Below are 26,400 nucleotides of genomic sequence, written 5' to 3'. Positions count from 1 at the left end.
CTATTTTTATACCAGTTTTTAAAAAAATGACAACATGAACAACAATAGTGATGAAGGTAACTTGGCATTATATGCAGTGTTAGTGTTAACAAATAGTATACTGTTATAATATACTGGCGATACTGTGGCCAAGTGTTTATAGCTGTGCATGTATTTAATACTGTATTCCCCTCTTGAAAGATACACAAAAGAAAGCTCATTTGAATAATCAGTCTTTCCATTATTTTCCTTCATTGCAGGCATCCGATAGCACTTTTGAGACCTTCCCTGACTGAGACCTCTCTCTCTCTCTCTCTCTCTCTCTCCCTCTCTCTCTCTCTCTCTCTCTCTCTCTCTCTCTCTCTCTCTCTCTGACTCCAGGAACGCTCCACTACTTTACCTCCACAGAAGCAGTTGGCAGAGAAGCCTGTGAGTTGAGGTCTGTTTGTGGGAAGCTGAGTGAGTGCTGAGGAGGGACAGGGAGAGGGCAGATCCACACAGAGGTTTTTAAAAAGGATTTTTATTTTTCTCAGATCACCAGTCATCTGATAAAAGGACCTATGTGGCCTGGAAAGTTTGTGGGCTAAACTCACATATTGTACCAAAACCCCTTTTTTAAAAGGATATGAATCAAGGTCAGTGTTTTTGAGACCCGGATCAAATTTGGAGGCAAAGGAGAGAGTTGGGGACGCACACCTGCTGTGAAGAGATAGGAACGGAGGCAGTCTGTCCATCAACACTTTGACTGTCTTGAACATAGCACAACGCAACACAGCCGGTAAGTCAAGGAATTGATTTATTCATTCATTCAATTAATTAAATTGAATTAAATACTTAATTAAAAAAATACACTGAGACTGACTTTTTTTTCTGCACAGCACACATCACCCTGTAATCGATTTCTTTGCTGTATTGCTGGTCTAGATAGCAACTTGTCATAACATGCTTTTGAGAAGGCATGAATTTAATTGCAATAACTGTACTTTCTATAAAAGCTCCTCCAGAGAAGCAGTCATGGGTAAACAGATATGATCAAATTGAAAGCAGCTGACCCAAAACACTAGTCTGATACGAATAGAAATAAATGTGCACAAGAAAGAAAGAAACACAAAATACACTCGGAATGATCCAAATAATTTTGGTGGTTTCAGCTTAATTCTTAGTATACTGCAGATAGTTCACACCAAAAATCTACCATGCATTTCTTCACTGTAGATGCACCCTGGAGTGAATGGCACAGAGGGTAAGGTCAGGACAGGAGGTGCAGTGCCCGAATTTTGGGGAAGACAACACTGCAACACCGTGCTTAACTTTAGCCATTGTCATTGCTCTTCATGAACATCTGAGTAAAAACAAGAAAGAAAATGTTGCACAATCCTGCTGTCCCTTGATTTCATTCAGTAAAAGATTATGCAGTATCAACCTTACAGTCCAAGCTCTAAGGGATGCTGACAGTGCCATAAATAAAAGTCACTTGGAATACAGTTCTGGGAGCTAATGACTTGTAGATTTGCCCTACAGTGTACGGGGAGCTCACAGACAAATATCCCATTAGGGCCAGTCATTGAAAAACAAAGGTCTCTCCTGGGGGGTTAAATCATTCATTGTGCCTTGATTACTGGTGAAACACCATTACACCCACATATTGTGAGACGGAACCAAAAACACTGCACTACTGTCGGTATTAATACATGTTCCACCATATCTCATTACAGTTAAATGATATACAACAAAGTCCATCACTTTCTATTTCAAACCATTGTCATGTACAGTAAAGCCAGCCTCCTTTAGATCATCTCCCATGCAAGAAAGCACACATCAACCTTGACCTACACCACCCCATTTAGTCATGAGCCTTTCTGAAGCGAGTCAGACAAATGTGGAGGTTTTGTGAAGTGAGGGGTAGGGTGAGCCCAGAAACTTAGATCACTTGTAACCTCAGTCAGATTGAAACCCACATCACCAGATTTAAAAAGCATGAAAAGCTTGTGAATGAACCCCGAAGCCCCTAGCCACTGTTTATCATTAATGACATGTATATTGTCATATTAATCACAGCTTTATTTAGCAAAGTCTACTAAAAAATTCTAAATCCCTTCCACTAAAGTAAGGACCCCTCTTCAGAGACAGAGATGCTTAGTTTGGTGATTCTAATCATACAGTAACACCTCCACTGAAATGGACGCGTACCAAACGGAAACAGCTCTACATCAAAGAATGATTGCAAACCGGTGAATCTCATTCCAAACAAAGACAAAAGGGGCCCCTTGCAAAAAGCACAGATGATAAACTTCCAATGAACCCTTATAAGCATAAAACTAAGAGAACAAATAGCAACAAAAATAGCAATATTCTCATTTCATCTTGATTTAAAATCACAACGGCCATGAAATCTAAGAATTTCACGCTCATATGCTCAACAAACACATTAATAATACTTCAGTCTCCAAATCCCTAAAGACAGAACCTATTTAAAACCTTAATCAGGGATGCATTCTGACATATCTAAGAAAAATGAATTTATTCAGGGTAGTGTAACGGAGATTCAGAATAAAAGATAAGACACATAGGAAATATATATACTTTTAAAAGTTTTCCTTCACTATTATAATCACCTTGCATTCTGGAAGATGAGGTGGCGTTAACACACACACTCTTAGGACACATCCCAAACACAGTCTAACCAATAAGAATGCACCGCAGGAAACCCTGACATTTTTTGCTGCTCTGCTCATCCAGACTCCCTACCATCTCATTAGAATTTAACAAAGTATAACTCTTCAGTTCTATCTCCATTCAGGCGTAGCTAAGTTATCGTGGATTTGGTGTGATTCGTGCATGCTTTTTTAATCGCCAGTATATACTAAGGCTAATTTAACTAACATTTCATTAATAAATTGTTTCCTAATGCTTTGTTTTTATTTTAATGTTGTGTTAGTGTAATATTGACTGTGTCATTGTTTTGTTTGATTTTCTGAACATACTGTGTTATTGCATCTTTAATTCATTTTCTGAATGTATCATGTGATTGCATGCTTAATAAATTCCATTGATTTGAAGAAATTCCTGGTAAGTATTTACTCCTGTAAAAAACACAATTCATTAACTTTATTTTAGATGGAGTAGTTATGAGTCTATTATAATGTGTAATATAATAAACTGGTGTCATTTCCAGATAGCGATATCTAGAAAAGGTTTATAGAAGTGGTCAGGGCTCTGGACTCTTGACCGGAGGGTTGTGGGTTCAATCCCAGGTGGGAGACACTGCTGCTGTACCCTTGAGCAAGGTACTTTACCTAGATTGCTCCAGTAAAAACCCAACTGTATAAATGGGTAATTGTATGTAAAAATAATGTGATATCTTGTAACAATTGTAAGTCACTCTGGATAAGGGCGTCTGTTAAGAAATAAATAATAATAATAATAAATACGATTATTATTCTAATAATAGTTGGAACCCTGAAATACCACAGATATCCACTTAGGAATAATAATGTCAAACGATATGGCTCACATGTATACTTACACATCTAAAAGAGAACTGTCAGCAGTGTATTCGGGCACTTTGAAATCCTCGATTAGACAGACAGAGAGGGCGTGGCTTTGTTAAACCAGCTACTCCACACAGCTTTGATTGCCAGTAAGTCAGACTGTGATCAGAGCTCAGCCCTGCATAAGATGGGGAACACTTCCCAACCCTGTCTGTAAATCATCGCTGCTGGTTTTCATGGCTTCTTTCATGTGTGTGTCTGTTTGTGTGAGTCCATTTTATTTAAGTCTGTTTATGTGTTAGTACTTGTGGTGGCTTGAACACCTAATATCTCATTTGATACGGTTATACACTTGAGTTGAGAAGAATACATATCTACTGCCCAAGTTTAGATTTTATCATTCACACTGAATATCAATGAGAAACTGATACATTAATGGTGCAGACAAACCAATCATACTGAGGCGTTGAACGATTGATAGTGGCAGGCTCTCACTTTGTATTGAGGCATAAATAAATGCATGTGTGTGTGTGTGTGAGTGTGTGTGTGTGTGTGTGTGTGTGTGTGTGTGTGTGTGTGTGTGTGTGTGTGTGTGACAATAGTGGAAAAGGCTGTAAAAAACATGACTTCAAATAGCTGGTTATTAAAAATTGAAGATGCGTCTCATTGAGAAAATACATTTTACAGCTTCAGTATCTTAGTGCTGCTTGAAACCAGCTGCAGTTTAACTGCTTTGAATGCAGATGATTACACTGGGATAGACGACCGCAGAACTGAGGTAGACTGCAATTGAACTGCTTTCTACTTATGAGTCCTGCTGTGTGCAGACTCTCATTCACTTTACAAGACTACATGAATCATAGGAGAGAGACGGAACAGACTCATGAGAATTGGTGAAATATTGATGGTGTGAAGAGGCTGTTCTGCCCATCAAGGCTCTCCCCCTGCTAGTACCCCATTAGCCCCACGACAGTATTGAAATAAGGGGTCAGCTACAAAATCAATTTGTATTGGGATGTTATGAGATTTGCAGAAAATGTAGGGTGCCTCCATACACTGTAATTTATAAAATAACCCAAAGTAGAAGATGCGTATCTCCAGGGCAACAACTGAAATTTGTGATAGGTGAGGTTTTCAAACCAAAAAGCCAGGCACGGTATGTGAACAACAAGTTCCAGAATGGTCTATGGGAATGTGGCAAGGCTGAGGCCCTCATTGAGAAATAGCAATGTTTATGTTTTTTGATTACTTGTGCAGGGACAAACCTCCTTACAAATACCTTTCCACAACCACTGTGTGTAACTAGGATTGTGTCTTCACCTTGAGAATAAAGATTAGTTAGAGGATTCAGCAATCCCAACTAGTATAGTATAGGTTCCTGAAGCGGCACCTCTCTGATAGCGTGAGCAGAGCTTACCCGGTGTAGGGCCAGAAAGTGCTACATCTTCAGAATGTGGTACGCATATCAAAACTGGACCCGTGTAATGTCACAAAATGGTACGCTGTCAATGCTGTCAATTTTAGATAACCCAATTTGTTGCTCATTGGTTACATACATTTGCTGAAATTTTTAAAAAAAAATTATATTAAAAAGAACTTTAAGGGCCAAGCTCAGTACATCGTACCCCCTTCAGATGGGTGTTTCCTTATTTTCTGAGTTAAAATCATTTGTGCAAGTCCGGGCAAGCGCAGTACATGGTGTACCACTTTTTAACCTGAACCACAAAATAACACTACACCGGTATTGGCAAACCTTAATTTCTTAGTTTTGTTTTCCCAGTGTTTTCTTTTGCAGTTTTGTATTTTCTCTTCTCGAACATTGTACATTGTTGTGCGTTCCCTGTGTGCTGCCATTGCTGGTAGAGTAACATGGTTTTCTTTTGTTATTGTAAATAAATCCTGTGTGCCTGAGTGGCGTTTTCAATTGCAACTTCCATGTCTCTCCACCCCTTATCACAGGGCATTAAATATATAGGGTGAGACATTCACACAAAAAAACTGCAAAAACAATTGTGGTCAGACAAAATACACTGGGCCCTATTTTCCACTATGCTGCACTGATAAGTCAAAACAAATACTACTACTACTAATAATAATAATTATGTGCTTTAATCACACTTTACACCTATTTCGTAGTTTGAACGCCACTAAAAGACAGAGAGCTTTTGAAGAGTCTTTCAGGTGGATAAACCCCGACAAATACCTCTAAATATTCAATCTGAGGAAAACGTAAAGACCTCCCAGCACCCCTGAGCCTGTGCCTGTATATCTGGTGCCTGGATGAGACTGCTGGGAAGCTCATTTCATTTTCAATAGAGATCAGCGGGTGGAGACCTGCACACAGTCTGCCTGTGCCAATAGCTAATAAATTAACAAGTGCTTTCTGATCATCTCTAATACTCATTAACATTCACAAAAGAATACCACAGTGCCACTTCATATACACATCTCCATATGGAATGAAAAGTGTTATTCACTGGGTTTTAATTAACCACTACAGGTTCTTTGTATTGATCAGATCCCCAAACCTGATTCCTCTGTACTGTATTGAATTTGCTGACTCTCATATCCCCAGAGTCCTCTTTATTATATTGCTTTTGCTGACTCTCAGATCTCCAGTGCCGAGCTCTCAGTAGTTTAATAAATGTGCTTGCTGTCAGATCCCCAGTACTGAGTTCTCAATACTGTAATAAATGTGCTTGCTCTCAGATCCACTGTACTGAGTTCTCAATACTGTAATAAAAGTGCTTACTGTCAGATCATCTGTACTAGGTTCTCAATACCGGTACTGTAATAAATGTGCTTGCTGTCAGATCCACTGTACTGAGTTCTCAGTACTGTAATAAATGTGCTTGCTCTCAGATCTCAGTTATTGTCTTGTCAGGTGCTCGTGTTTACACTGTTATGAATCTCTTGATACAGACACATTGTTATTTTCTGAGGCTTATTGTTGACCAGAAAAACAAAAAAGTTTCTTATGTTGAGGTGGATAGGTATAGCATTGACAAAATAAATTACTGAGGCGCACATAGTCTGTACTACTTAGTCAGTCAATGAGAGCAAGGAGGTATTTTAAAGAGCAACTTGACGTGGGTGTGAAATAGAGCACCCCTAAGGTCTTCATAGAGCTCCCAAAAATAATGTCTAATAACTGGTACAGGAGTGTAAACTTCCTGCAGCACTCTGCCCCTGGTGGATACGGTAGGATATCTTACTGATGTATTTTTGAACACCCTCAAGTGTTATTGGTGTTATTAAAATGTACAGACTGAAGGCAAAGAACTCGTTAAGAACATTGTGAAATTTCTGTCAGCAGTATTTCTTCATCTCGAGATCCTAGTTTTCATCTGTTTGATGCTGAGTTATCCCTTGCAGCAGTCCATTGATGAAATGCACTTCAGGGCTGATTTGAGAAAGAGAGGCCTGTACTTTCAAACGCTGCCTTTCCCTGGTGCCAGAACAATATCAAGAAATCAAAGACGTCGCGCTACGTCTTCTCTTTCATTCTTCAAATGCCATTATGTGCTTGAAGTGCTTATTAAAATCCAGGCTTGGGGTGTTTTAGTACTCATCAAGGTGCGAGACTGAAAAGCTGGGAAGCTGACAAAGAAGCGTTTTAGTGCTGATTTTTATGTGGAGGTGACAGTGCTGGACAACAGAGAATGGAGTGCTTTAGTGCTCATAATTAAGGGGCAAGGAGAGAGAATAAATTAATAAATAGGAACAATGAGTTACACATTGGATAGGCGGATCTGGTCATACAAGCTGGAAATGCCTGATGCTTTCCAATCCTCTTCCACTTATGTCCGCTGTGCTAAACAGGCCCTGCGGGTACTGCTAAGAGACAGAAATCTTCCTTTGTGACATTTCCAGAACAATCATATCTGTACTGCCAGGAAATCACAGGTGAATTTAAAAGAAGGCAATTGGGCCTCATTAGTCCGTAACAAACAGTGCAGCACTAATTAATTTCTCTATGTCAAGAACAATTTAAGTCATTAAGAACCTGCAGACATTATACTCGGGCACAAAATACTTGTCGATACTCACACTATACAAATTAGTTTCAAAACAACTTTACATCAGTAGGGCTGTGATGTTTGATCTAGATCCTGAGGAAGATGAATGTTGTGTCTTATTTATTATGGTTTTCGGTGGCACCTAACAATCCCACTTTGTTTGTTTCTGTTTTTCCTCTTTAGGTTTGGCTGTACTGGACTGAACCTTCATTCCTCAGGTGGTACATTTCTGTAGCATTTGACGTCAGCAACGACTCGCTCAATTCCAAGAAAGTGTCCTTTTTCATCTGAAACTAAGACTGGCTGCCATCATCAGTTTCACACCACCCAACTCAAGAACTGTTCACACTGTTAATTAAAATATCTTAATATTTACATCTGCTAAGACAGGAGTCAACACATAGCTGCAAAGTAGACCCCACCCAGCAAGGAATGAGTTCACTCACCTCATCCGAGCAGCTCTGGATATGAAAACTCAGGCAAAACAAAGATGGTTCAGAGAACTCTGGGATATACAATTATCAAATACAAACAATTCAAATAACCACAAAATAATCCTCTTGCTATGTTCTGGTGGATTATCATCTGGTAAGGAAGGATGTCGCCACAGAATCTGATAGATAAGGATATCAAGTCCAATATCAGTGCTCAATGTGTGCTGCAAAAGTCACCAGACTTTTTAACAGTTAGCTTCCTACACTCATTAGAAACAAGCGTAGGGTGAATAACTCCATTTTGATTTCCCAGCTATCAGGAACTGCCTGGACAGCTGGTACTTATTTATTTTGTTTATTTGATTTATTTCAAAAACAGTTTAAACAAGACCATTTAAAACAACTCCACTGTTTTGATGCATTACAAAGTACTGGTTGTACTTGGTTAGGCATCATTTAATATCAAATCTATTTGGGATTAATCTAAGATTATTACCAGCGACAAAGCAACCAAGAAGATTAATCCAATATCATTACAAGTGATTAAAACAACTATTAAAAAAAAAAAAAAACTAGCAACAAGACTTACAGATTCAGACTGTTATTTCACTGTGTATGTTGCTAAATCTTTGTGTCTGCCTGTTTCTGAAGAAATATTTCAGAAACAAACTGTTTAGCGTTTTACAGACCTACCCATTTGGATACTGAGAACAGAACACTGTCCCCAGTACAGCTACTTGTAAATATCCAGTGACAGCCTTGCTGAGAGGGGATACAGTTATCAAAAAGCTGTTCACAGAGACATGCCAAACTAACATTCAACTGTCTTAATTGGACTGCCTCACTAACTTTTTTCAGCATTTTTTGCACTGAGCTCCTTCCTTCTCTGCGTCCCTACTGTGCTGGCAATGTGTGTGTCCCTGCCTGTCTCGTCAGCACAGTTTTGGGGCACCCTCTCCTGCCTCAGAGACTCCTGTAGTAACAGCACCCCCTGTGGTACAAGGACTGACCTGCGGGGGTAGGAGCAAGGAGGAGGCGGAGGAGGGGGGTGGAGATTCGTGTCCCTGATTGGGTCAGGAATGGGGAGGAAGGAGACCAATCCAGTACCAGAGCTAGGCTGCCCATCTGCAGCTGGTCAGGGTTGGGAAGGAGGAGATTTTGAGGAAATGAAGGAGGGCAAGTCTCATTCTGGACAGGTGCGATTCCAGGAGGCGAGTAGGGAAGGAGGGGAAACATCTCTGGGGTTGTCACCACAGCGATGGGGCTCCCTAACCTTTCCACTGGCACCCGGCCTGCGGAATGTAGCAATCCAGACCTCGCCCAGCCTAAAAGCGCAGTATCCTTCCTTTAGAAGGAGGAGACGAGCTGAGTTACCCCCTCCCACACAGGCAAGCCAATCAGGGCAGTTTGCAGGAATGGGGCCAGTCAGCAGGAGGAGCAGCATCCGGACATCGTGTAATACAGGGGCTGTGGACCCCAAGGAAAAAGTGCAAGGGATTTCGAGTGATTTCAAAGGAATTGCTGGCAACCAAAATAGAGTGAGAGGTGTTTCTAGTCATGTTAAAGAGTGTGTGGCCTCTCAGGTCAGAATGGGTGTGGTTATTCAAAGAGACGGGTTTAAAGCAGTCACCAAAAAGACAGCAACAGCACCCCCTACAAACGGTTCACAACTGTGCCAGCCCAAATTGGCAGAGTCTTTGCAGAAAGTTGACAGTGCCCATAGGGTCTGCCTTGAACCTGTTGTCATACACGCTATAGCCAGCCAGTCAGGTCAGAGTCAGAGAGGACTTTCTTTTAAACACAGCCGGACTCAGAACTGCAACACTGATGAACACAGAGCCGCCTCCCACAGGTGTGAGGAGTGTACTGGAGATCCAAGCTCAACACAGCAGCAGAAGCCTTCAATGGCCCTTTCCTCCCTGCTCCAGCATAGCAAATGCCAAGGTTCTGGTCTTCCAGGTTGGAAGGGCACCTGTCCCAGGAGAAGGGAGGGCGCTTCGGGCCATGGACAGGACCAAGACTCCTCTGCTCCACACTGCCACGTAGAGGTCCCGCAGCATGGGCCCGGAACTGCGGCCCTGAACACTCCCCCTTCTCCCTTGGCTAACGGGGGTCCTGCAGCGTTGGAGGGCAGGCTGCACACCGTGGAGGAGTGCCTCCACTCCAACCAGGAGAAGATCAAAGTGCTCCTCAATGTCATCCAGGACTTGGAGAGGAGCAAGGCACTCAGCGAGGGGTCAGGAATGGTCTTTAGTATGCATACTCATATTCATGCAATCAGACTGTAATCTATCCCAACATAGAGGACATCAGGGAATTTACAATGTTTGAAATGTGCAGATATTACTGTAGGCTATTATTTGCATCAGTAGAATTCTATACAATTAAATATATGTAGAAGTAACTATTGAAGTAACAGATACATGTTTAAATACAGGTACAACAACTACCCTATAGTTACTATTTCAATAGTAATTTTTGTTGATGCGTTTAACATTACAATATTGATGTAATCTATAATCAAAATCAAAAGGGGACCCCAATATGACCAGAAAAGACAGCACAAAGTGTTACAAATCTTATTTTTTTGTTGATGGAATACTACAAAATGGGCTTGCCAAGGTCATTGGGAAAGGCTAATAAAAGATGCAGTCTGAACTATCATACATACCCTTGATACAAAACCTACTGTAACCACAGGGACAAAAAAAGGTTAACATAGTAATCGTTCCAATCACAGAATGTATTGCTAAGTGCATGTAATACATAATATTATTATTTGTTTATTTAACAGACGCCTTTATCCAAGGCAGCTTACAGAGACTAGGGTGTGTGAACTATGCATCAGCTGCAGAGTCACTTACAACTACATCTCACCTGAAAGACAGAGCACAAGGAGATTAAGTGACTTGCTCAGGGTCACACAAGTCAGTAGCTGAGGTGGGATTTGAACCAGGGACCTCCTGGTTATAAGCCCTTTTCCTTAACCACTGGACCACACAGCCTCCTAATATAACTGCACTGAAACTACTAGTGTCTAATATACCTGTATTTGTAACTATCTGGAATCTCACTCGGCCCCGTTCTTATAATATGTATTGATCCTGTCTTCAAGTCTGCAGCTATCTTCCCACTAGAAGCAGCCATGCCAGAAACTGTGAATCAAGTTGACAATGGTGCAGTTTGAAGTGAGAAGTGACATTAGTTATCATTGGTTTATTGCTGGTCCCCTCTCTCGTGTGTACTTTGTGTAATGTACTGTACCTGCGCCTCTCGCTGTCCTTGATAACTGCCAATGAAGGGTACTCTATTCTAGGCAGACACTACAGTTTCTGCCAACGGCTGATTTTGAGAATTGTTCAGTCACTGGGCTCAAACTTCCCCTTCATTAACTTACTTTGTGCAGGGATTGATAGTTACCCTCAAACATGCGACTTAGTGGACTGTATCCTGACTATACATAGCCTCCCAATCCCTTGGCTCTAACCACTGACCCACCCTGCTTCTCAGTCCTACAGCTATAACCTCATCATACTGCCTCTCATCCCTCTTTAACCACCAGTCCAGATAACAGATTAAAATATCCAATATTTCATTACTGTTCTCTTTTAATTCAACTTGATCCCTAGGTTGCAGCATCTGCTCCATTTGTTTCTGCTTTTGTATTTCAGACGGCGTTCCTACCGAACAGGCCAGGACCTCAATAACTGTACCACCTGTCAGAAAACAGCCTGCATCGTTTACAGGTAACTTAGACATCCTCTTTTTCAAGAGTAGAAAAACATTGTCATGGAAAATCAATTGCCTCCCTCTCCCTTAAATCTGTTGCAGTACTGTCCTGTTGTGTTGTTGCTAGAATAATCTGTTATTAACAAATATTTATTCAGGTTGGTTCCCTGCAATGCAGACACCTGTTTTAAAACAAGGGCATCTCATCTTCAAAAGCATGTTACAGCAGAAGGACATACTGAATAACAAAATTATATGAGCTGACACTGTTAATCCTTTATAGCTTTAGATGACTGTTTGACACACAGAATAACTGATAACATTATTATTGATATTTTTCAGTATAATAAATAGATGTAACAAATTACAATAGTGCCTTTTTTCACCTGCCAAACCTAAGCAGATGTTGCCAAGCAACTGAACCCCTAGTGGTGAGGCTCCTGACCAATAGGGGTCACTAAAATGCAATGATCCCCAGCCCATTTTCCTTCCTAACCCTTGGGAGGGCAATGATCATTATAGCGCTCCTGTGGGCCCCCAGATCAGAGCTGCAATTTAGCAACTCAGCAGCCCAAGCGAGCTGCTCTTACACGGGAGGAGTCTTTTCATATCTGGCCTTGCTCCTAGCCTGTTGGCTCTTTGAATTTGAATTTAATTAACCCTTTCACAACATTTCATCACCTCTGACACGCCTGCCCTCCCCTCCCGGCAATCTATACGCGGAGAGTCAATCAGATTAATTAGCAGCATCGTGAACAGCGTGGCTCTTGCCTAAAGCACCCAGGAAAAAACATCAAGGAGCGGGACAAGGGGAGGCAGAGAGGGCTTGAGGGCCTGGTGCAGACAGCAACCATGGAACTCGCCTTGAAATAATTAAAAAGCACTCCATCCAAGAATTAAGCAGTTTATACTGTGCTGTTTATTTCAGGAATAATTCATCCCTAACTTCAAACACTCACTCAATATATATGAACCTCATGGTTCGTCTCAGCCAATCAGGTTCATAGCAGTGCTGTCATTATCCTACGATATTCACTGAATCTTGAAACAAACTCACTTTAAATCTAGCAGTACAACCTTAAATAGCATTAGTCATTAGTGTAAGGCTCAATTGTAAGTTTCACATTACTTTAGTGATAACCTGGACCAGCTGTGTATCTACCTGTGCTGTGATGTTTGAAGTGCTGCACTTACATTTAAAGAAGTCGCAAAATGCAGTCTTGCCCTATTTTATGAACATTACATTTCCCCTAAGACAAAAATTACAGTTGTAATAATAATAATTAGTATTTTTAATATAGCACATTTTACAATAAAAATTTACACAAAGCGCTTCGCATGAATACAAACTTTGACAAATATTAATAAAAGAATGCAAGAAAAGCAATAAAATCAAAAGAAACACATAAGAGTAAAACAAGGCAGAGACTAAAAGGAACATCATTTTAGCATAAAGACGGTACATCATAAAAGTGTGTTTTTAATCTTGTTTTAAAAGCAGCCACACTTGGTGCCTCCCTTACAGAGCCAGGCAGATCATTCCTGAGTTGTGGGGCCCTATAGCTGAATGCTCTACCACCTGTGTGTTTTTTTAAATTTGTGAGACAGTAAGCAACCTGGCATTCTGTGATCTGAGTGGGTGTCTAGGAATATATGGTATTAAAAGATCATTTAAATATGCTGCGTTCTGGGACCGGACTGGCTTAATCTAACGTCATAGGGATCCAGACTTTTTTTTACAAACTGAAAACAAGCCAGCGAAAGTTGCCACACAAATTCAACCCAAAGCTGCTGTTTCTATCTCCAAGACAAGCCGAACTGAATATTTATAAGGATGCAGTTTTTACTTCTAACAATCTTGTTATTTAATGATGCGAGTGTGTAAATGCAAGACAAACCCGCAAAAACAGTTAAATATTAAAATGAGTTTGAATTAAAATTTGCTTATGTTTATGCAGACGGAGTGTAAAAAAAAAAAAAAAAGATAACGAGCAACAGTTACAGAACTTGACTATTTCAACGAGGGAATCAGAAGTGCAGTTGACTGATCAGCATTCCCTTGTTTGTTTATTTCTCTTTCCTATGCACTGTGATTCAGAGAGCTGAATACAGAGTGTGTAAGAGTTCTTATTAACCCATTGTCAGCAGCAAAGGGTGCAAATACACCTCTGTGTGTTTAAAATGAACTGAACTCTCATAGTTCTTTCATGATACTGGGATATCCTTACATGTCATAAAACGCTAATTGACTACCTTTATTTTGATATATATGACTCAGGAAAGGGGAGAATTCCTTCTTCAAGGTACATTTCTGGGGTGCTTTTGCACCCCTTTCTGCCTCCAGAGGGTTGCAAAACATTTTTCGCAAACAACAATCACAGCTCCTGCTTTCTGGAAGAATAGATTGTTGAGAGTTGCTGGACAGCTGGGGGAGATGTAGAAATGGCGCATCGCTTAGAAAATGATTGATTTAGCCCTACAGCTTGATTTTAAGCAATATGTTGTCAATTTCCAATCTTAGAATGCATGTCTATGTATGTATAAGACATCAGCTTCCTGCCTGTTTTTGTAATGTATGTACGTTCTCTTTGTGGTAGCCACTTCATATGGGAGCACAAGTAACTGTTTGTTGGTTTTTTTAAGTACAATATCATACTTATTGTTATAGTTATTTTGTGTTTGTGGCATTTCAAAGGCATTTACTGATGATAGTACTGCTTGGCACTTCAAAAAAACATGAATTCAATTAAAAATGGTTTAAATAATAATATAAACCAGTTTTGTGTTTTTTTTTTTGGTTTGAAATTATAACTTAACCACGTTTATGTACGTGGGGTGCATCTGCACCCCTTTTCACCTTCTGTGAGAACCCTATTATTGACAAAGGATTAAGATGCAAGGTGACAGTGCTGGGCAGATGAGAATGTAGTGTATTAATACAGTGCTGAAGCACCGCAGAGGTGGAAATGGATTCCCCCTTCATAATAAACCTGTCAATCCTTATTTCTTTGTAGTTTGATACAGCAGGACAAGCAGTTTTTTTTCTAGTCTGTACAATAAAAGCTGGAACCTCATTCAATGTATGACTGCTGTGGAGTGCCAGACCAGATATTTTGATCCCAGTGCAGCCGTAAAGAGGCCACCTGATCAGCTATTGAATTGGAGACTGGTGGCATCTGCACGCTGAGCCTGGATATAATGAGATAAGGGTAGGGATTAGGACCTGCTGTCACTCTGCCTAGCCAGGCTGCGTTCTGCACTGGGAAGCCACTGATTGATGTCAGGGCTAAACTCTCAGTTTGGTTTTTTGCTAAAAATGCAAAACAGATGAGTGTTGAATTGATCACATTAGTTGCACACAGAGCGAAATAACTGGCAGCCACTCCACTGTGGTTTTGAAGCATCTCTCAGGTTCCCTTCACTGTAATAACAGGGCTACTTGTACTGAGCAACGAGTGCTTATACAGCTATACTGAGCAACGAGTGCTTATACAATACAAATACAGTGAAATAAAATGTCAGTGCTAAAGTATTAAAGGCTAGCAACTGTTAAGATCATTAAAATATACCCTAGTAAATTAATTATTGACAAAATGGCTTTTTCAATGTCTGTGATGCTGCTATGTCAATTCCACGTTGGCTCACACCGTCTAAGCACATTCAAAAAGATGTTTTGTTGAAACGTTTGTTTGCCTGTTTATTTTAGTATTACTGAAGATTCAGTGTGTTTAAAGAAGACTTTGGCTGACTTTCAAACTGGATCATGTTGATTATCTCGGTTTGAATAAGTTAAAAAATGTTAAAGCTAATTAAGTAAATTATAATTTGAGAGAAGGAGAGTAAAAATGAAAAACTTAAAAATGCCTAGTTGACCTACAAATATTTAGGTAAATTTACACAAAACACTAAATTGACTATTACTTTGTAAAAATATTCAATCAGCCATATAGCCATTTATTTGTCTGTGGTGAATCAAACACTCAGGCTCCTATCGATTTAAGCCAGTGAACTACCAATAACCATTAAATATCTTGCTTTCAACAGCAGCTGTAGTGGAATTAAAAGTATTGTTTGTCTAGGTATCCACTAGTGCTGCCACGAACTGTTCTGTAAGAGCTGTGCTTCAATTTCAATCAGTTTACAAACTTGTAATGTAGTTGAAATGATGTCATTCATGCATTGTCATTTTGCCTTTGTGTATTATCTCCAGTGTGGAGCATGACTTCAGGCAACAAGAGTGTGGATTTCAGGGGGTAATGCAATCACTGGAAAAGTCACTGGAAAAGGAGGCAGAGAGTCCCCCAAAACCGCCACCCCTAAAAACAGAGCCAGCCAGACCACCGCAGCCCACTGTGGGGCACAGAGCCAAGAGCAAGTCTAAAAAACTGCAGAAGAAATGCTTCTGGTGGCTGTAGACACTCTGCCTCTGCTTCGGAGGCACCCCATCACAGAGCAATCATCTTCCAACTATACATTCATTCTTCTTCTTTTAACTGTATCAGTCAAAGAAGGCAACTTTGGTCCTTCCAGTCCACGTTCTTTGTTCCAACAATGTCTTTAATTATTAAACTGAAAACAATTAAACTTCTAGCTAAGTTTCAGTTCACCGCACCCATAAGAGCAAGATGAGATATGTCACTGGTGGAAAGCCAACACTGTTGACTTGTGCTTTATAGAGTCATTCATAGTCAAACAAACAAAGACATTTTTTGTTCTCTTTACAAGCTAATACAGATTTTAATTTATTTGTTTTAAATGTTTAACCCCTCCCCCAGTATATTATAGAGCAATGCGTTTAATGTTTTTAATTCCAATTTGTTATAAAGCAAAGCACAAGGCTTTATACATGTTCAAGATAAATGTATTGTGGCTCCTCCCTTGCTATTGATGTCATCCAATCCTGTTCCTGAAACTGTCAAAGAGGGGGGTGGCTTCCACCAGAGCAGTTTGCATTATTCATGAGTGGGCTTAATGTCCTGCAGCACCCTGCAGTGATATGTTTATTACAAGTGCAGTGACATATAAATTGTAACTACATTATAACTGTAATTACATTGTAATTCGTGCCACTTATTTTTTATATGTCTACAAACAAAACAAAATGGTTGAATATTTTTCTAGGTGATTTAGTGATAAGATTTTCACTGTAATTCTTAACTTTTTTGGAACTGTTTGTTATTAAAAGAAAAAAGGATAATAAAAGTGTATTTAAAAAAAAATGATGCCTCTGTCACTGCTGTACGAGTATGCCTTTCTAATATACATATATATTGAAAAAGCAAAAGAAAGAGAGAAGATTTTGGGAGATTCGACAGCAATCCTTCTTCCGATAGATCCCACAGGTCTTATATCACTCAGATGGCATACAGAGGAAATGTGATGTGACTGTGTTGGAGTTAAGGCAGTGCATCACGTAGAGGGCTTATCGGTTTTACATTGTTATTCTGTAATTATAAGGATGGCCTGCAATGATAAAACAATGTAACAGGGACACATACTAATTCAATGGATGGCCTGGGACCTGACTCCCAGTCCTCAGCTCTAACCACGTCTCTCTGTCGCATGTCACTTTGATTCCCAATAGGCCAGACAGCACATATGACTGACATTGAGAGAGGGCTGATTGTAGGTGTTCAGTTGGCAGCAAGATTGCACAAAGGAACAGTCTAAAAATGGATTACATTGCCACAGAATTTAAACATCTTGCAGATTCTGTGTCCTCACCCAAAGAAACACTAGCTGCCCCACAAAGTCAATAGGACTGGATGGTGGTGAGCTGGCAGGAGAGGCTGGTGAACGCTCAGAGAACAGGAAGACAACAGGGATGTGTACCTCCGGTCTTCCTTCTGGAGGGACAACGTGGAGAGAGTGTTGCTTACAGCTGCCCCACGTAATGACAAAAACAAACTGCTCTCAAAAAGCATATACAGATACAAAACTAAAAATAGAAATTATGTTCATGTTCACCCTCAGTTATTTATCTGCAGAAATTGGCAAAAGATTGTATTTTCATAGGCGACAATACCCAGAGGACGTTATTAGCGATCATAAATGGGTATTATAAGTTGTAATGTTGTCTCTATGGAAAACGAACCAATTGGAAAACTAATTAAACTGCTTCAAATGCCCTCAAATGATCTTTTATAGGAAGTAAGTAGCTTAAATGATAGGTATATAGATTAGCATTTATATTTCAAACCATTTGGAGCAGAATTGTCCCTGGTCAGAGGAAGAACCTCAAACACTTTTTTTTTTTCGTTGTTTCTGAGAAGTGTGTATTATCAAGCCCCTGCTGTGATGGCTTCAGTTGATATCATCTTTTATAAGAGTTCTTTATACCGATTTACTGCACATACATTGCAGTTCAGATGCACATTTGAGTTCTAGTGCAATAAAGTGCAGTTACAGGTTAGTCACACTATAGTGTGAGGAAATTCTCTTATTTACTGCTCTGTCGCTTCATGAGAACAACACAAATGGTGCATCTCACAGATAATCCCCTCCCCAGAACACATTGACCTCACACAGCAACCTTTCAACAACAGCAAGCAAGTACTTGATAAGAAACTGATAAAACATTACCTGGCATAATGAATTTTGAGCTGCTCTACAAAATGTCCATCCTCAGTCACCTCTCAGAGGCAGATCGTTTATTTTCAGAAAGTCACAAATCCAATGTCATTTACAAGTTAATAAAAGTCCATGGTTTGCCTGCTTAATTCCAGGCAATAATCCTGTGGCCCCTCAAAGCCCCTTCTCCTGAGAGTCTCTCACAATTGCATAATTTACAACTTAGCCTACTAGAGAACAGACGCCCAGGCTGAGGTACGATGTCAACCATTTCAGAACTATTAGAACCTAGCTGAGACATGAGGAGAACTAATCAGAGCTGACTGTGACCATTGTGAGCCATAACCACAATAACACAATGAATGTGACTATGTGAAGATGAGGATCATTTCCCAACACTTTTGTACTGTTGTATTTACTATCCTATTGTGTTGTATTGACTATTGAAGGAGGACCTAAAATCAGTTCACAGTTAATAGTTAGTCAATAATAAACTCATTTTAAGAGTTGGGGAAAAGCTGAATTGTTGGAGAAAAGATGAATTTACAAATGTATGGATTGTTCCTGCAGTATTGGTTTCTGGGTGTGATATGTGTATATGGAGAGGTGGTGTTAGTTTTCTTATTAAAAAGCTAAGAAACACAATGGGTGTTAGTGCATTAACTTGAAGACCAACCTGTGAACACATCTGATAATGAGCTTGTCACACCTTCGTGATAATATAATCAGACATAAATTTAAATCTATGTAAAAAGAACAGGGTGAACCAACAAATATGGGTAAAACTTTAGTTTAGAAATCCATTATTAGTGGTTATATACAATCTTTACATGTGTTATTCGTTATAGTATTACAAGTATATTATGATTAGTGATAACACTAATTTGTGCTATAACATTATAGTATTAGGATTCTATATTTCATTGATTTTGACACTTATACCAAAACCCTAAACTAAAGTGTTACATATGTGGTTACATTGGTTCTCATATTTATAGAGGATTAACCCAATAGCAAATGCTAAAGACTCTTTATTAAAGCAAATTTGTCCAATACAATTAAAATATTACCAATCAGACATGCCCAGTAATGATTACAAAGCTAATTAAAAAGAACAACTGATGTCTAATTAACTGCAGTGAATTCAAATTAATTAAGCATTTGAACAGCACTGTAATATAGCCGTACTTTGAAAAATATAAATCTGTCACAACAACAAAACAATATTCTGCTTCAGCATTTATTCCCACAGTAAAATGAATATGAGTCTGCCAATTAGTTTCTGCTAATTAATTAGCATGCAATTACAGATGAGTCCCAGCACCCAGAAGTAGGTGCACCCCCTGAAAGTTAGAAGAGGAATAACAGAAACTGAACTGAGAAAAAACGATTTCTCCTGTAGGTTATGGGGTATCCTTGGGGTGATAATATGGAGTTCATTCAGTAGGTAAGTGGCTTGGGCTAGATATTCCCCATGAGAATAAATTTGAGCGTTGAGTACTGCAATTGTTTGCCAGCCTTCCAGATGCCTCACATACAGCAGAACAAAATGCTGCAGACAGACTGCCTATAGTACATCTCTCTAGCTATTAAACCAGTGAAGTATTGATTTGATTGAAATATTTTACTCCTCATTGACTGAGCTACTTATATATATTGGCCTATACTCAAAACCCAAAACCTGATTAAAAAGCTTAAGTACTTGTAGGGCATTGAGCTCCTGATTTCCTCACTTCGAAATTCAATTCTAGGTTTTATTCATATAGTTTAATAAATCAAGACTTAAGAGGCTTTATCTTAATTGTACTGCAAATAAGTGTCATTTAATTACAGTACAATTGTTACAATAAAAGGCTAGAATCTCATAGCATTTGAAAGAGAAAACAGCCACCGAAATACACTACTCAGACATTTCATTTTGTTGTCTTTGTAATGCTTAAAGTAGCAATTGTTGTCTCCTTTCAGAATAAGATAAGAATTTCAAAGCACAATCTTGGAGAATTTTGCCCCATGGTGTTTGAATAAATATTTTTTTCTTATCAGATTATACAAGCTGTACTGTGATGTTATCGTTGTCACCCGAGACTCTATTTAATCAGTTACTACAGTACAATCATATAGAGTATAGTAGAGGTAACAGGAGAAACATTATTTTTTTTTTATTTCCATGTGTTTCTCAAAAGTTGGGCAGGGAGTACTGCATTACTGAGTCACTCAATGCAAATACACAAATCCAAGAGAGCAAAGAAAAGCCCTGAGCACCAAAACAAGTACAACAACATCAATAGCAGCATGATTTCCCTTGAAATACAGTACCGATACTTTTAACAGTACAGAGGGTGAAGCATACTGAATATACTGAACTGTATGGGATTGCTTGAAAATCAGGACATTGAAAGGTTTGGAAAGACTCACGATAAGGTTGTGGTCTCTGCCCATAGTAATCACAGTCTTGTTCACTGTCCGCAGCAGCTGCACCACAATCTCCTGAATGTGGTGGTGCGTATGTCCCTGAAAAACAAAACCAGCATGAATGTACAGTGTGCGCATTTATGTGATCCACTAGACTTAACTGTGTGAAAATTGTGAGCAGCTTTTCAGCAACAATCACAAGAAAGATGAAGGATTTCACTGACATCCAAGGGGCATGATAGTGGGTGCTCACCTTACTGGCTTGGCCTTTAATGTGGCTGCACTGAACATGGCACCAATCCCTGTCTGAAGCACAGCACAGAGAGCCGGACCAGAGGACACAATTGGGAACTGAGCACAGACAGACTTAAGATCAAGAGTGGTGAGTGAATGAATGGATTACCAAGCCATTGCTGAGTCATCAGAATTCTTTAAGATAGGCTGAATGGCACCCTTCTATTTGTAACTTTTCTTTTGTTCTTATGTTCTAAACAGCCTTCCGGGTTCATGACGGATTGAGCCTGCAGAAGTGTGCAATATATTGTGATAAGAAAATGATCTGCTACAGTGGCCAGCATAACAAAAGCCTTTTGCACTAGACAAGACACGCCTTGTACAATGCAGCAGGAGCTGTGAATTGAGGGTTTTGGTAGCAGGTCACGCCAATTGTTTGGTCAGTCAGTGTATGTCAGAAACCAGTATAGGTACCAGTACATTAAACTGTACTAACCCAGGGAGATAACCCACTAGGACCATGCTAACGATGCTGTTCTTTGAGCAGGTGTGTCCTGACTTCTTAGAGTATCCTGCGGGTTTTTTTGTTACCAAACTCAGACACTCTCTGTTTTGTACCCTACTTTTCTGTACAAGGTCCAGGTTGCCAGAGAAAACCTCCTTCTGTCTTGTCAAAATGTAACCCCATGTGGAAACTCAGTGAACAGATAAAAGGGGAGCACCGAGCAGTAAAGTAATAGTCCTACAGAATGTCATTGCAGATTTATTGGAGCAGCTCACTTCCATAGCAGTGCACGCATAGGATGGCTCTCACAAAGACAAATAGAAGAGGGGTACCACTGTTCCAGTTTATTCTCTGGACTAGGAATGGCAGTCTGGAGAGGTGAGATACACACCTGGGTGTGCTGAAAAGCTGGCACTGCCATAAGCTCTTTGTGGTAACCCCTGTGAATTAATCACCTCAAATACTGAGTTTCATTCAACAGAAACATTTTCTATTGAATGTTAAACTGAGCCACTGATTTTCCACAACCATTCGTGAAAAACTACAATAAGACCAGCTACTCCAATGTCATTTTATAAGGATAAAGCAGTATTTTAAGTATTTTTACTATGCAAATCTAATTTCCAAACTGGGCTTTAAACTACAGTAGCTGAAACCTAAAACTGAAAAGATCGGTGCCTCCAGCCGTGTTTAGATTACAAAGTTAATTTTGAAAAAGCACACAGCATGCTTATTGTTTAAGGTCTGCATAGTTTTTTTTTTCATGGACAGATTGCAGTGCTCCTGAGTGTTTTCTTCATGAATACACTGTTTTAAACAGTGTTTTTTGTTGCTTTCAGATCTGCCCCAGGGGACTGTCGTTGCATTAGTACTGCCATCACTAAGATGTGCTCATGCTGGTCAGAGCTGGCACACATTCAACAACTTAAAAACACACACAGTTTCAATAATCCTCTTAAAGGTGTAGTGACTAATAAAGTATTAACTTTATTTAAGATGGTTGTTGTTATAAGCCAATATGAGCGCTGAGACTGATTGAAGTAAATGGTATTTGTTTTATTCGGTACGACAACAGAACTTACAGTAGCTATTTGTCATGTATAGCTTCCTATATTTCTGCTGAAATCCACACAGTAATCCATTTTTGATTTGCACTGTATTTTTTGCAGTTTTGCCATGCATTTTCCATCGTTATTCTATGCATTGACCATAGTTTGCTCTGGTTTGCCATGTTTATCAATATGCTTTACCATACCTTTCTATTTTATTTACAATGTTTACCTGTGCTTTACCATGCATTCACTAGTCTTTATTACACTATGCTATGCTTTTACTATGGGAAACTTGACTAATACTGTAGGAACTTGATGGAAGTATTGTGTTGTCAAAGTTAAAACTACCTTTGGGGAATGAAAACAAAATTGTCAACAAGGCATGACAATCTGATCTGATTCCTGGACGCTGCTAACAGCTGCACAGGGAAATCACTACTGTACAATTTGTTTTTTGTTTTTACTTAAAAGTTTGTTCTAACATAAATACGATCTAGTGAGTAAAAGTTGCCCCCCCCCCCCCCCCCCAACATTAATTTAGTTCCACAGCTGCTATCCTACTCTAGTCCCTGTATCTTCACAAATATGTTGTGTTTCATTAAAATCTCTCCGTTGAACAGAAGGATTTTCTCTCACTGCACAGATGCTCAAGCAATCAGGGCTGCCTGTTTCCGAATAATAAAGAAAAAAAAAAAGAATTGAATGAACATTTGCATGCTGTTTAGCAAGAAACCTACGGACTGTACTGAATTATTGAATTATTGAAAGTATTGAATGTTATGTTAGCTTCTCAGATACCCATGCTGTACTGCATTTTATGCACCTTAATATTTGTCTAAATATATGACTATTTTTAATAAGTTAACACTGTATGTTGTTTGTTAGGTGTATATCATCTCATGTAGTTTGAGCTAGAGGACCAGGGAGATGATGAGTCTGAAATCATGCCTTCTATTATAAACCTACAAATGACATATTACCTTATTATAAATCACAATAACATATCTTGTACTCAGGGGCTTATATTTGCAATGTGGGAAAATTGCAGGAAAATGTCATTGTCCACAGTAAATGTATATTTTATTCTATGCATCTGTTTGCAGGTTACAGGTATTAGAATTTTTCTTGCACCATGTGATTTTTACCTGAAACTTAGAGGATTCTGCCATTTATTCATAGGATCCAATTTAATAGTGTCTGTTTCATACAACTATTTTTACACTTAAACAAATGACTGGCTTGTGACAGATCATCAGTAGTGCAGCAGTTAGAAAGGGTCCCTATCCTTTAATTTGTGTTCCCTGTTCAGCTTTCTCATGCAAGAGGTTAAGAATGAAAGGAAGAGACTCTTTTAGACTGCTGCATCTTAACTTGTGTTGGCAAACTCTCAGGCATGATGTAAAAGCAATTGTTTGTTTTTTTCCATCAGACACTTATAATATGAAAATTAAAGTTTAACAAATGCTTTTGCACAAAACAAACACTAATATACTGGGCTTGATGCTTTTCTGTAAATGGTCATCTCGAAATTAGCATGCTAATAAATAAATACACAGTAACTTGATGCAGAGCTGTCATTCCTGATCACTGGAACAGGATTATATTTGATGACTTGTAATGACACACTGTACTGCTCTTCACGCTAACGCAGTGGCAGTAATCATGTTTAGCATACTGTATGCCTTTGCCTTCACCTCTAATGTAGGAGCGAGGGGAATAACAAGTGAACTTGGGGTGCCTGAATAAGCATTGCTTCACATGATGTAATGAAAACATAATCACGACAACTGCCAGTGAAACAAAAGAATCAGCAAAAATGAGAGAACAATCTGTTCGCAGCTGTGTCTGCCTTCGCTTAGCGCATTATGGGCTTCATCAATTGCTGTAAACAGCAGTGTTTCTAAATTAGGACCCTTTCAGCATCAAGGTTATAAAACCAACACTGCTGACAGTGCATCTGAGTCTTTGTATTGTGTTGTTGTCTTTAAAAGTAGGTTTGTGGGCACATATCTCTGGTCCAGAACATTGTAACTAACAAGAATCATAGTTTTTCAATACAAGTGATTTGAGTTTTAGTATAAAAAACATGAATCAGCCATCATATGTTGGCCCTCAGCCAGTGGTAATAATTAGGGCCAATAGTCATAGTGTCAGGGGAGTGCAGGAATGTGTTCTGGCTGTGTGAATTTGTGCAACAGAAGATACAGTGATTATCACATTGGTCCTGTAGGTTTGTTAGGGATGGTTTCTCCGCACCATGCTACAGCAGCACCCATTGATTAAAAAAATAAATAAAAAATGATGCTGGGATGTGTTGATTTGTTCTTTATAAATGTTACTGCAGTTTCTATTTGACATTGATTATTACAAGTAAATAGTAAGGTAACATGCACTTTGACTAACAGTGCTGTCTTTATCCCACTGCAATGCACTAACAGTGTCTAGTAGCAATTCCTTTTCTACAGCACAGTGCAGTTAAACTGCAGGGTGAATAAGGCATGGAAACTTGACCATGAATTATAAATCTCTAACTGGAAAGTAAAAGGTATATTATATAAGGGATTAGTGTTGAGATGTTCTGGGGAATAGTAATGCGATTTGAAGACTAGAGGATGCAGGTTTTAAAGGAAATTATTTCATTCTGCTGCCAAAAGTGGTATCCTATTATAATGTTAACAGAGGTGTGCTTAGTGAGATGATAAATCACCAGACTTATAAAGACATCTGACTCTCCGTTGATCCATCTGGATTTCAACAGAGCCTCAGCACTGGCCAGACTGATTGCAAGTTTACTGGTTGCCAAGAAAAAAAAAATGCAATCTCAATAATTACATTTCCAGCTAGAAATGAGTTCTATATTTAAAGGTGATGGAGGTGCAGTATAATTCTCCCTGACGTTGGCTGAAAGGGAGCAGCTATGAAGATGTAATACAGTTATTAAAATGAATGCAATTTGTTTTTATTTTGTCCCCATGTTGCAGCCCCAGAGGCTGGGGGTTTGAATGTAATCCAGGCCCACCCATATGAAGAAAACAGCAGGTGAAAGTGTAGTGACTCAACTACTGTTTATCTACACCAGAAACATTGATAGAGAAAACACATGCTAGGATATTCAACAGGTGAGAAATATTTCAAAAAGGTAGATCACTTTAACACCGGTAATAATGCATGCCTGTTATAGCCTACAAACATAGGGAAATATGTACTCAGTTTCAGATTACTATGCTTAACATTTACTGTGTATGTGTATATTGGTACAGCAACCAGATACACAGCAGACACTTATACAACTTTAGTTTTCTTTAAATATGAACAGACCCATTCTTCTGACTCTTGACTCTTTAGATTTAAAAAATGCAACTGTTAGTTTTCAAACAGTAGGGTAGTGTCAAGAAGCACTTTGGAACACGTCAGAAAATGCTCCTTTCACAATAAAATGCCACCTGTTTGGTACAGTAACAAAAGCTTAGCAATCTGGCCTATGGAGTTTTATATTAAAAGGTTATTGAACCACAGGATTCAGGGGCAGATGGAGACAAAACCCTGGAAATCCCATTGTGAGGGAAGAATGGACTACGTGGGTGGGAGTAGTTTTTGGAGACACAAGAAGATACACAAAGCATTGGGCAGCAGCCCAGCACGAGTCCTAGAAACAATTAAGCAATATTAAGGATTCACAGCTGGAAGTAACTTAGTGACTCAGCACAGAGAAACGAGCATTGGAAAGCTGGTAAATTTAATACAGTTTAGAGGAGGTGCGAGTGTTATTACTGGATGGAACCGAAAGTGAGGACCAGAGGACTTGAGTACCTGAAGGCTCTGAGAGAAAACTCACCACATCTTTGCAGCTCAGCACCTCCAGCACATTGTTGAGCAACATCACGCAGTACTCAGCAGAGACGTCCCCATGGTTATTCAGCAGCACATGGAGCTCCTGCAGCATCATGGGTAACAGCACATCGCGACACTCTGCAG

General features: G+C 39.3%; 2 protein-coding genes across 3 annotated transcripts in view; one reads left to right on the top strand and one right to left on the bottom strand.

The window, feature by feature from the left end:
- LOC117973667 (dedicator of cytokinesis protein 2) overlaps positions 1-26,400 on the bottom strand; it is an 85,059-nt gene that overhangs the window by 31,077 nt on the left and 27,582 nt on the right. The window contains exons 25-26 of the mRNA XM_058996171.1: positions 26,261-26,394; positions 20,638-20,733 (exon numbers count right to left, since the gene is read on the bottom strand). Of these exons, the coding sequence (XP_058852154.1) occupies positions 20,638-20,733; positions 26,261-26,394 (230 nt within the window). The remainder of the gene's footprint in view (positions 1-20,637; positions 20,734-26,260; positions 26,395-26,400) is intronic.
- LOC117431510 (protein INSYN2B-like) lies at positions 371-16,851 on the top strand. Of its 2 annotated transcripts, none has more exons than XM_058996173.1 (4): positions 371-757; positions 7,673-10,159; positions 11,595-11,669; positions 15,863-16,851. In XM_058996173.1, the coding sequence occupies exons 2-4, from the start codon at positions 9,003-9,005 to the stop codon at positions 16,065-16,067; spliced, it is 1,437 nt and encodes a 478-aa protein (XP_058852156.1). In that variant the 5' UTR covers positions 371-757; positions 7,673-9,002; the 3' UTR covers positions 16,068-16,851. The 2 variants fall into 2 exon arrangements, with proteins under 2 accessions (XP_058852156.1, XP_034782653.2); XM_034926762.2 differs by having other exon boundaries at positions 7,673-10,176; positions 15,863-16,048.

This window comes from Acipenser ruthenus, chromosome 22 (assembly GCF_902713425.1).
Source record: "Acipenser ruthenus chromosome 22, fAciRut3.2 maternal haplotype, whole genome shotgun sequence".
Lineage (NCBI taxonomy): Eukaryota > Metazoa > Chordata > Actinopteri > Acipenseriformes > Acipenseridae > Acipenser > Acipenser ruthenus.
The sequence above is the reverse complement of the archived record's forward strand: the minus strand, read 5'-3'. Positions and strand labels throughout refer to the sequence as shown.

Coding starts and splice junctions, on each gene's coding strand:
- LOC117431510 (XM_058996173.1), top strand. CDS start 9,003: ATGGGGAGGAAGGAGACCAATCCAGTACCAGAGCTAGGCTGCCCATCT. Junction 10,160..11,594: donor AGCAAGGCACTCAGCGAGGG/GTCAGGAATGGT, acceptor TTTGTATTTCAG/ACGGCGTTCCTACCGAACAG. Junction 11,670..15,862: donor ACAGCCTGCATCGTTTACAG/GTAACTTAGACA, acceptor TATTATCTCCAG/TGTGGAGCATGACTTCAGGC.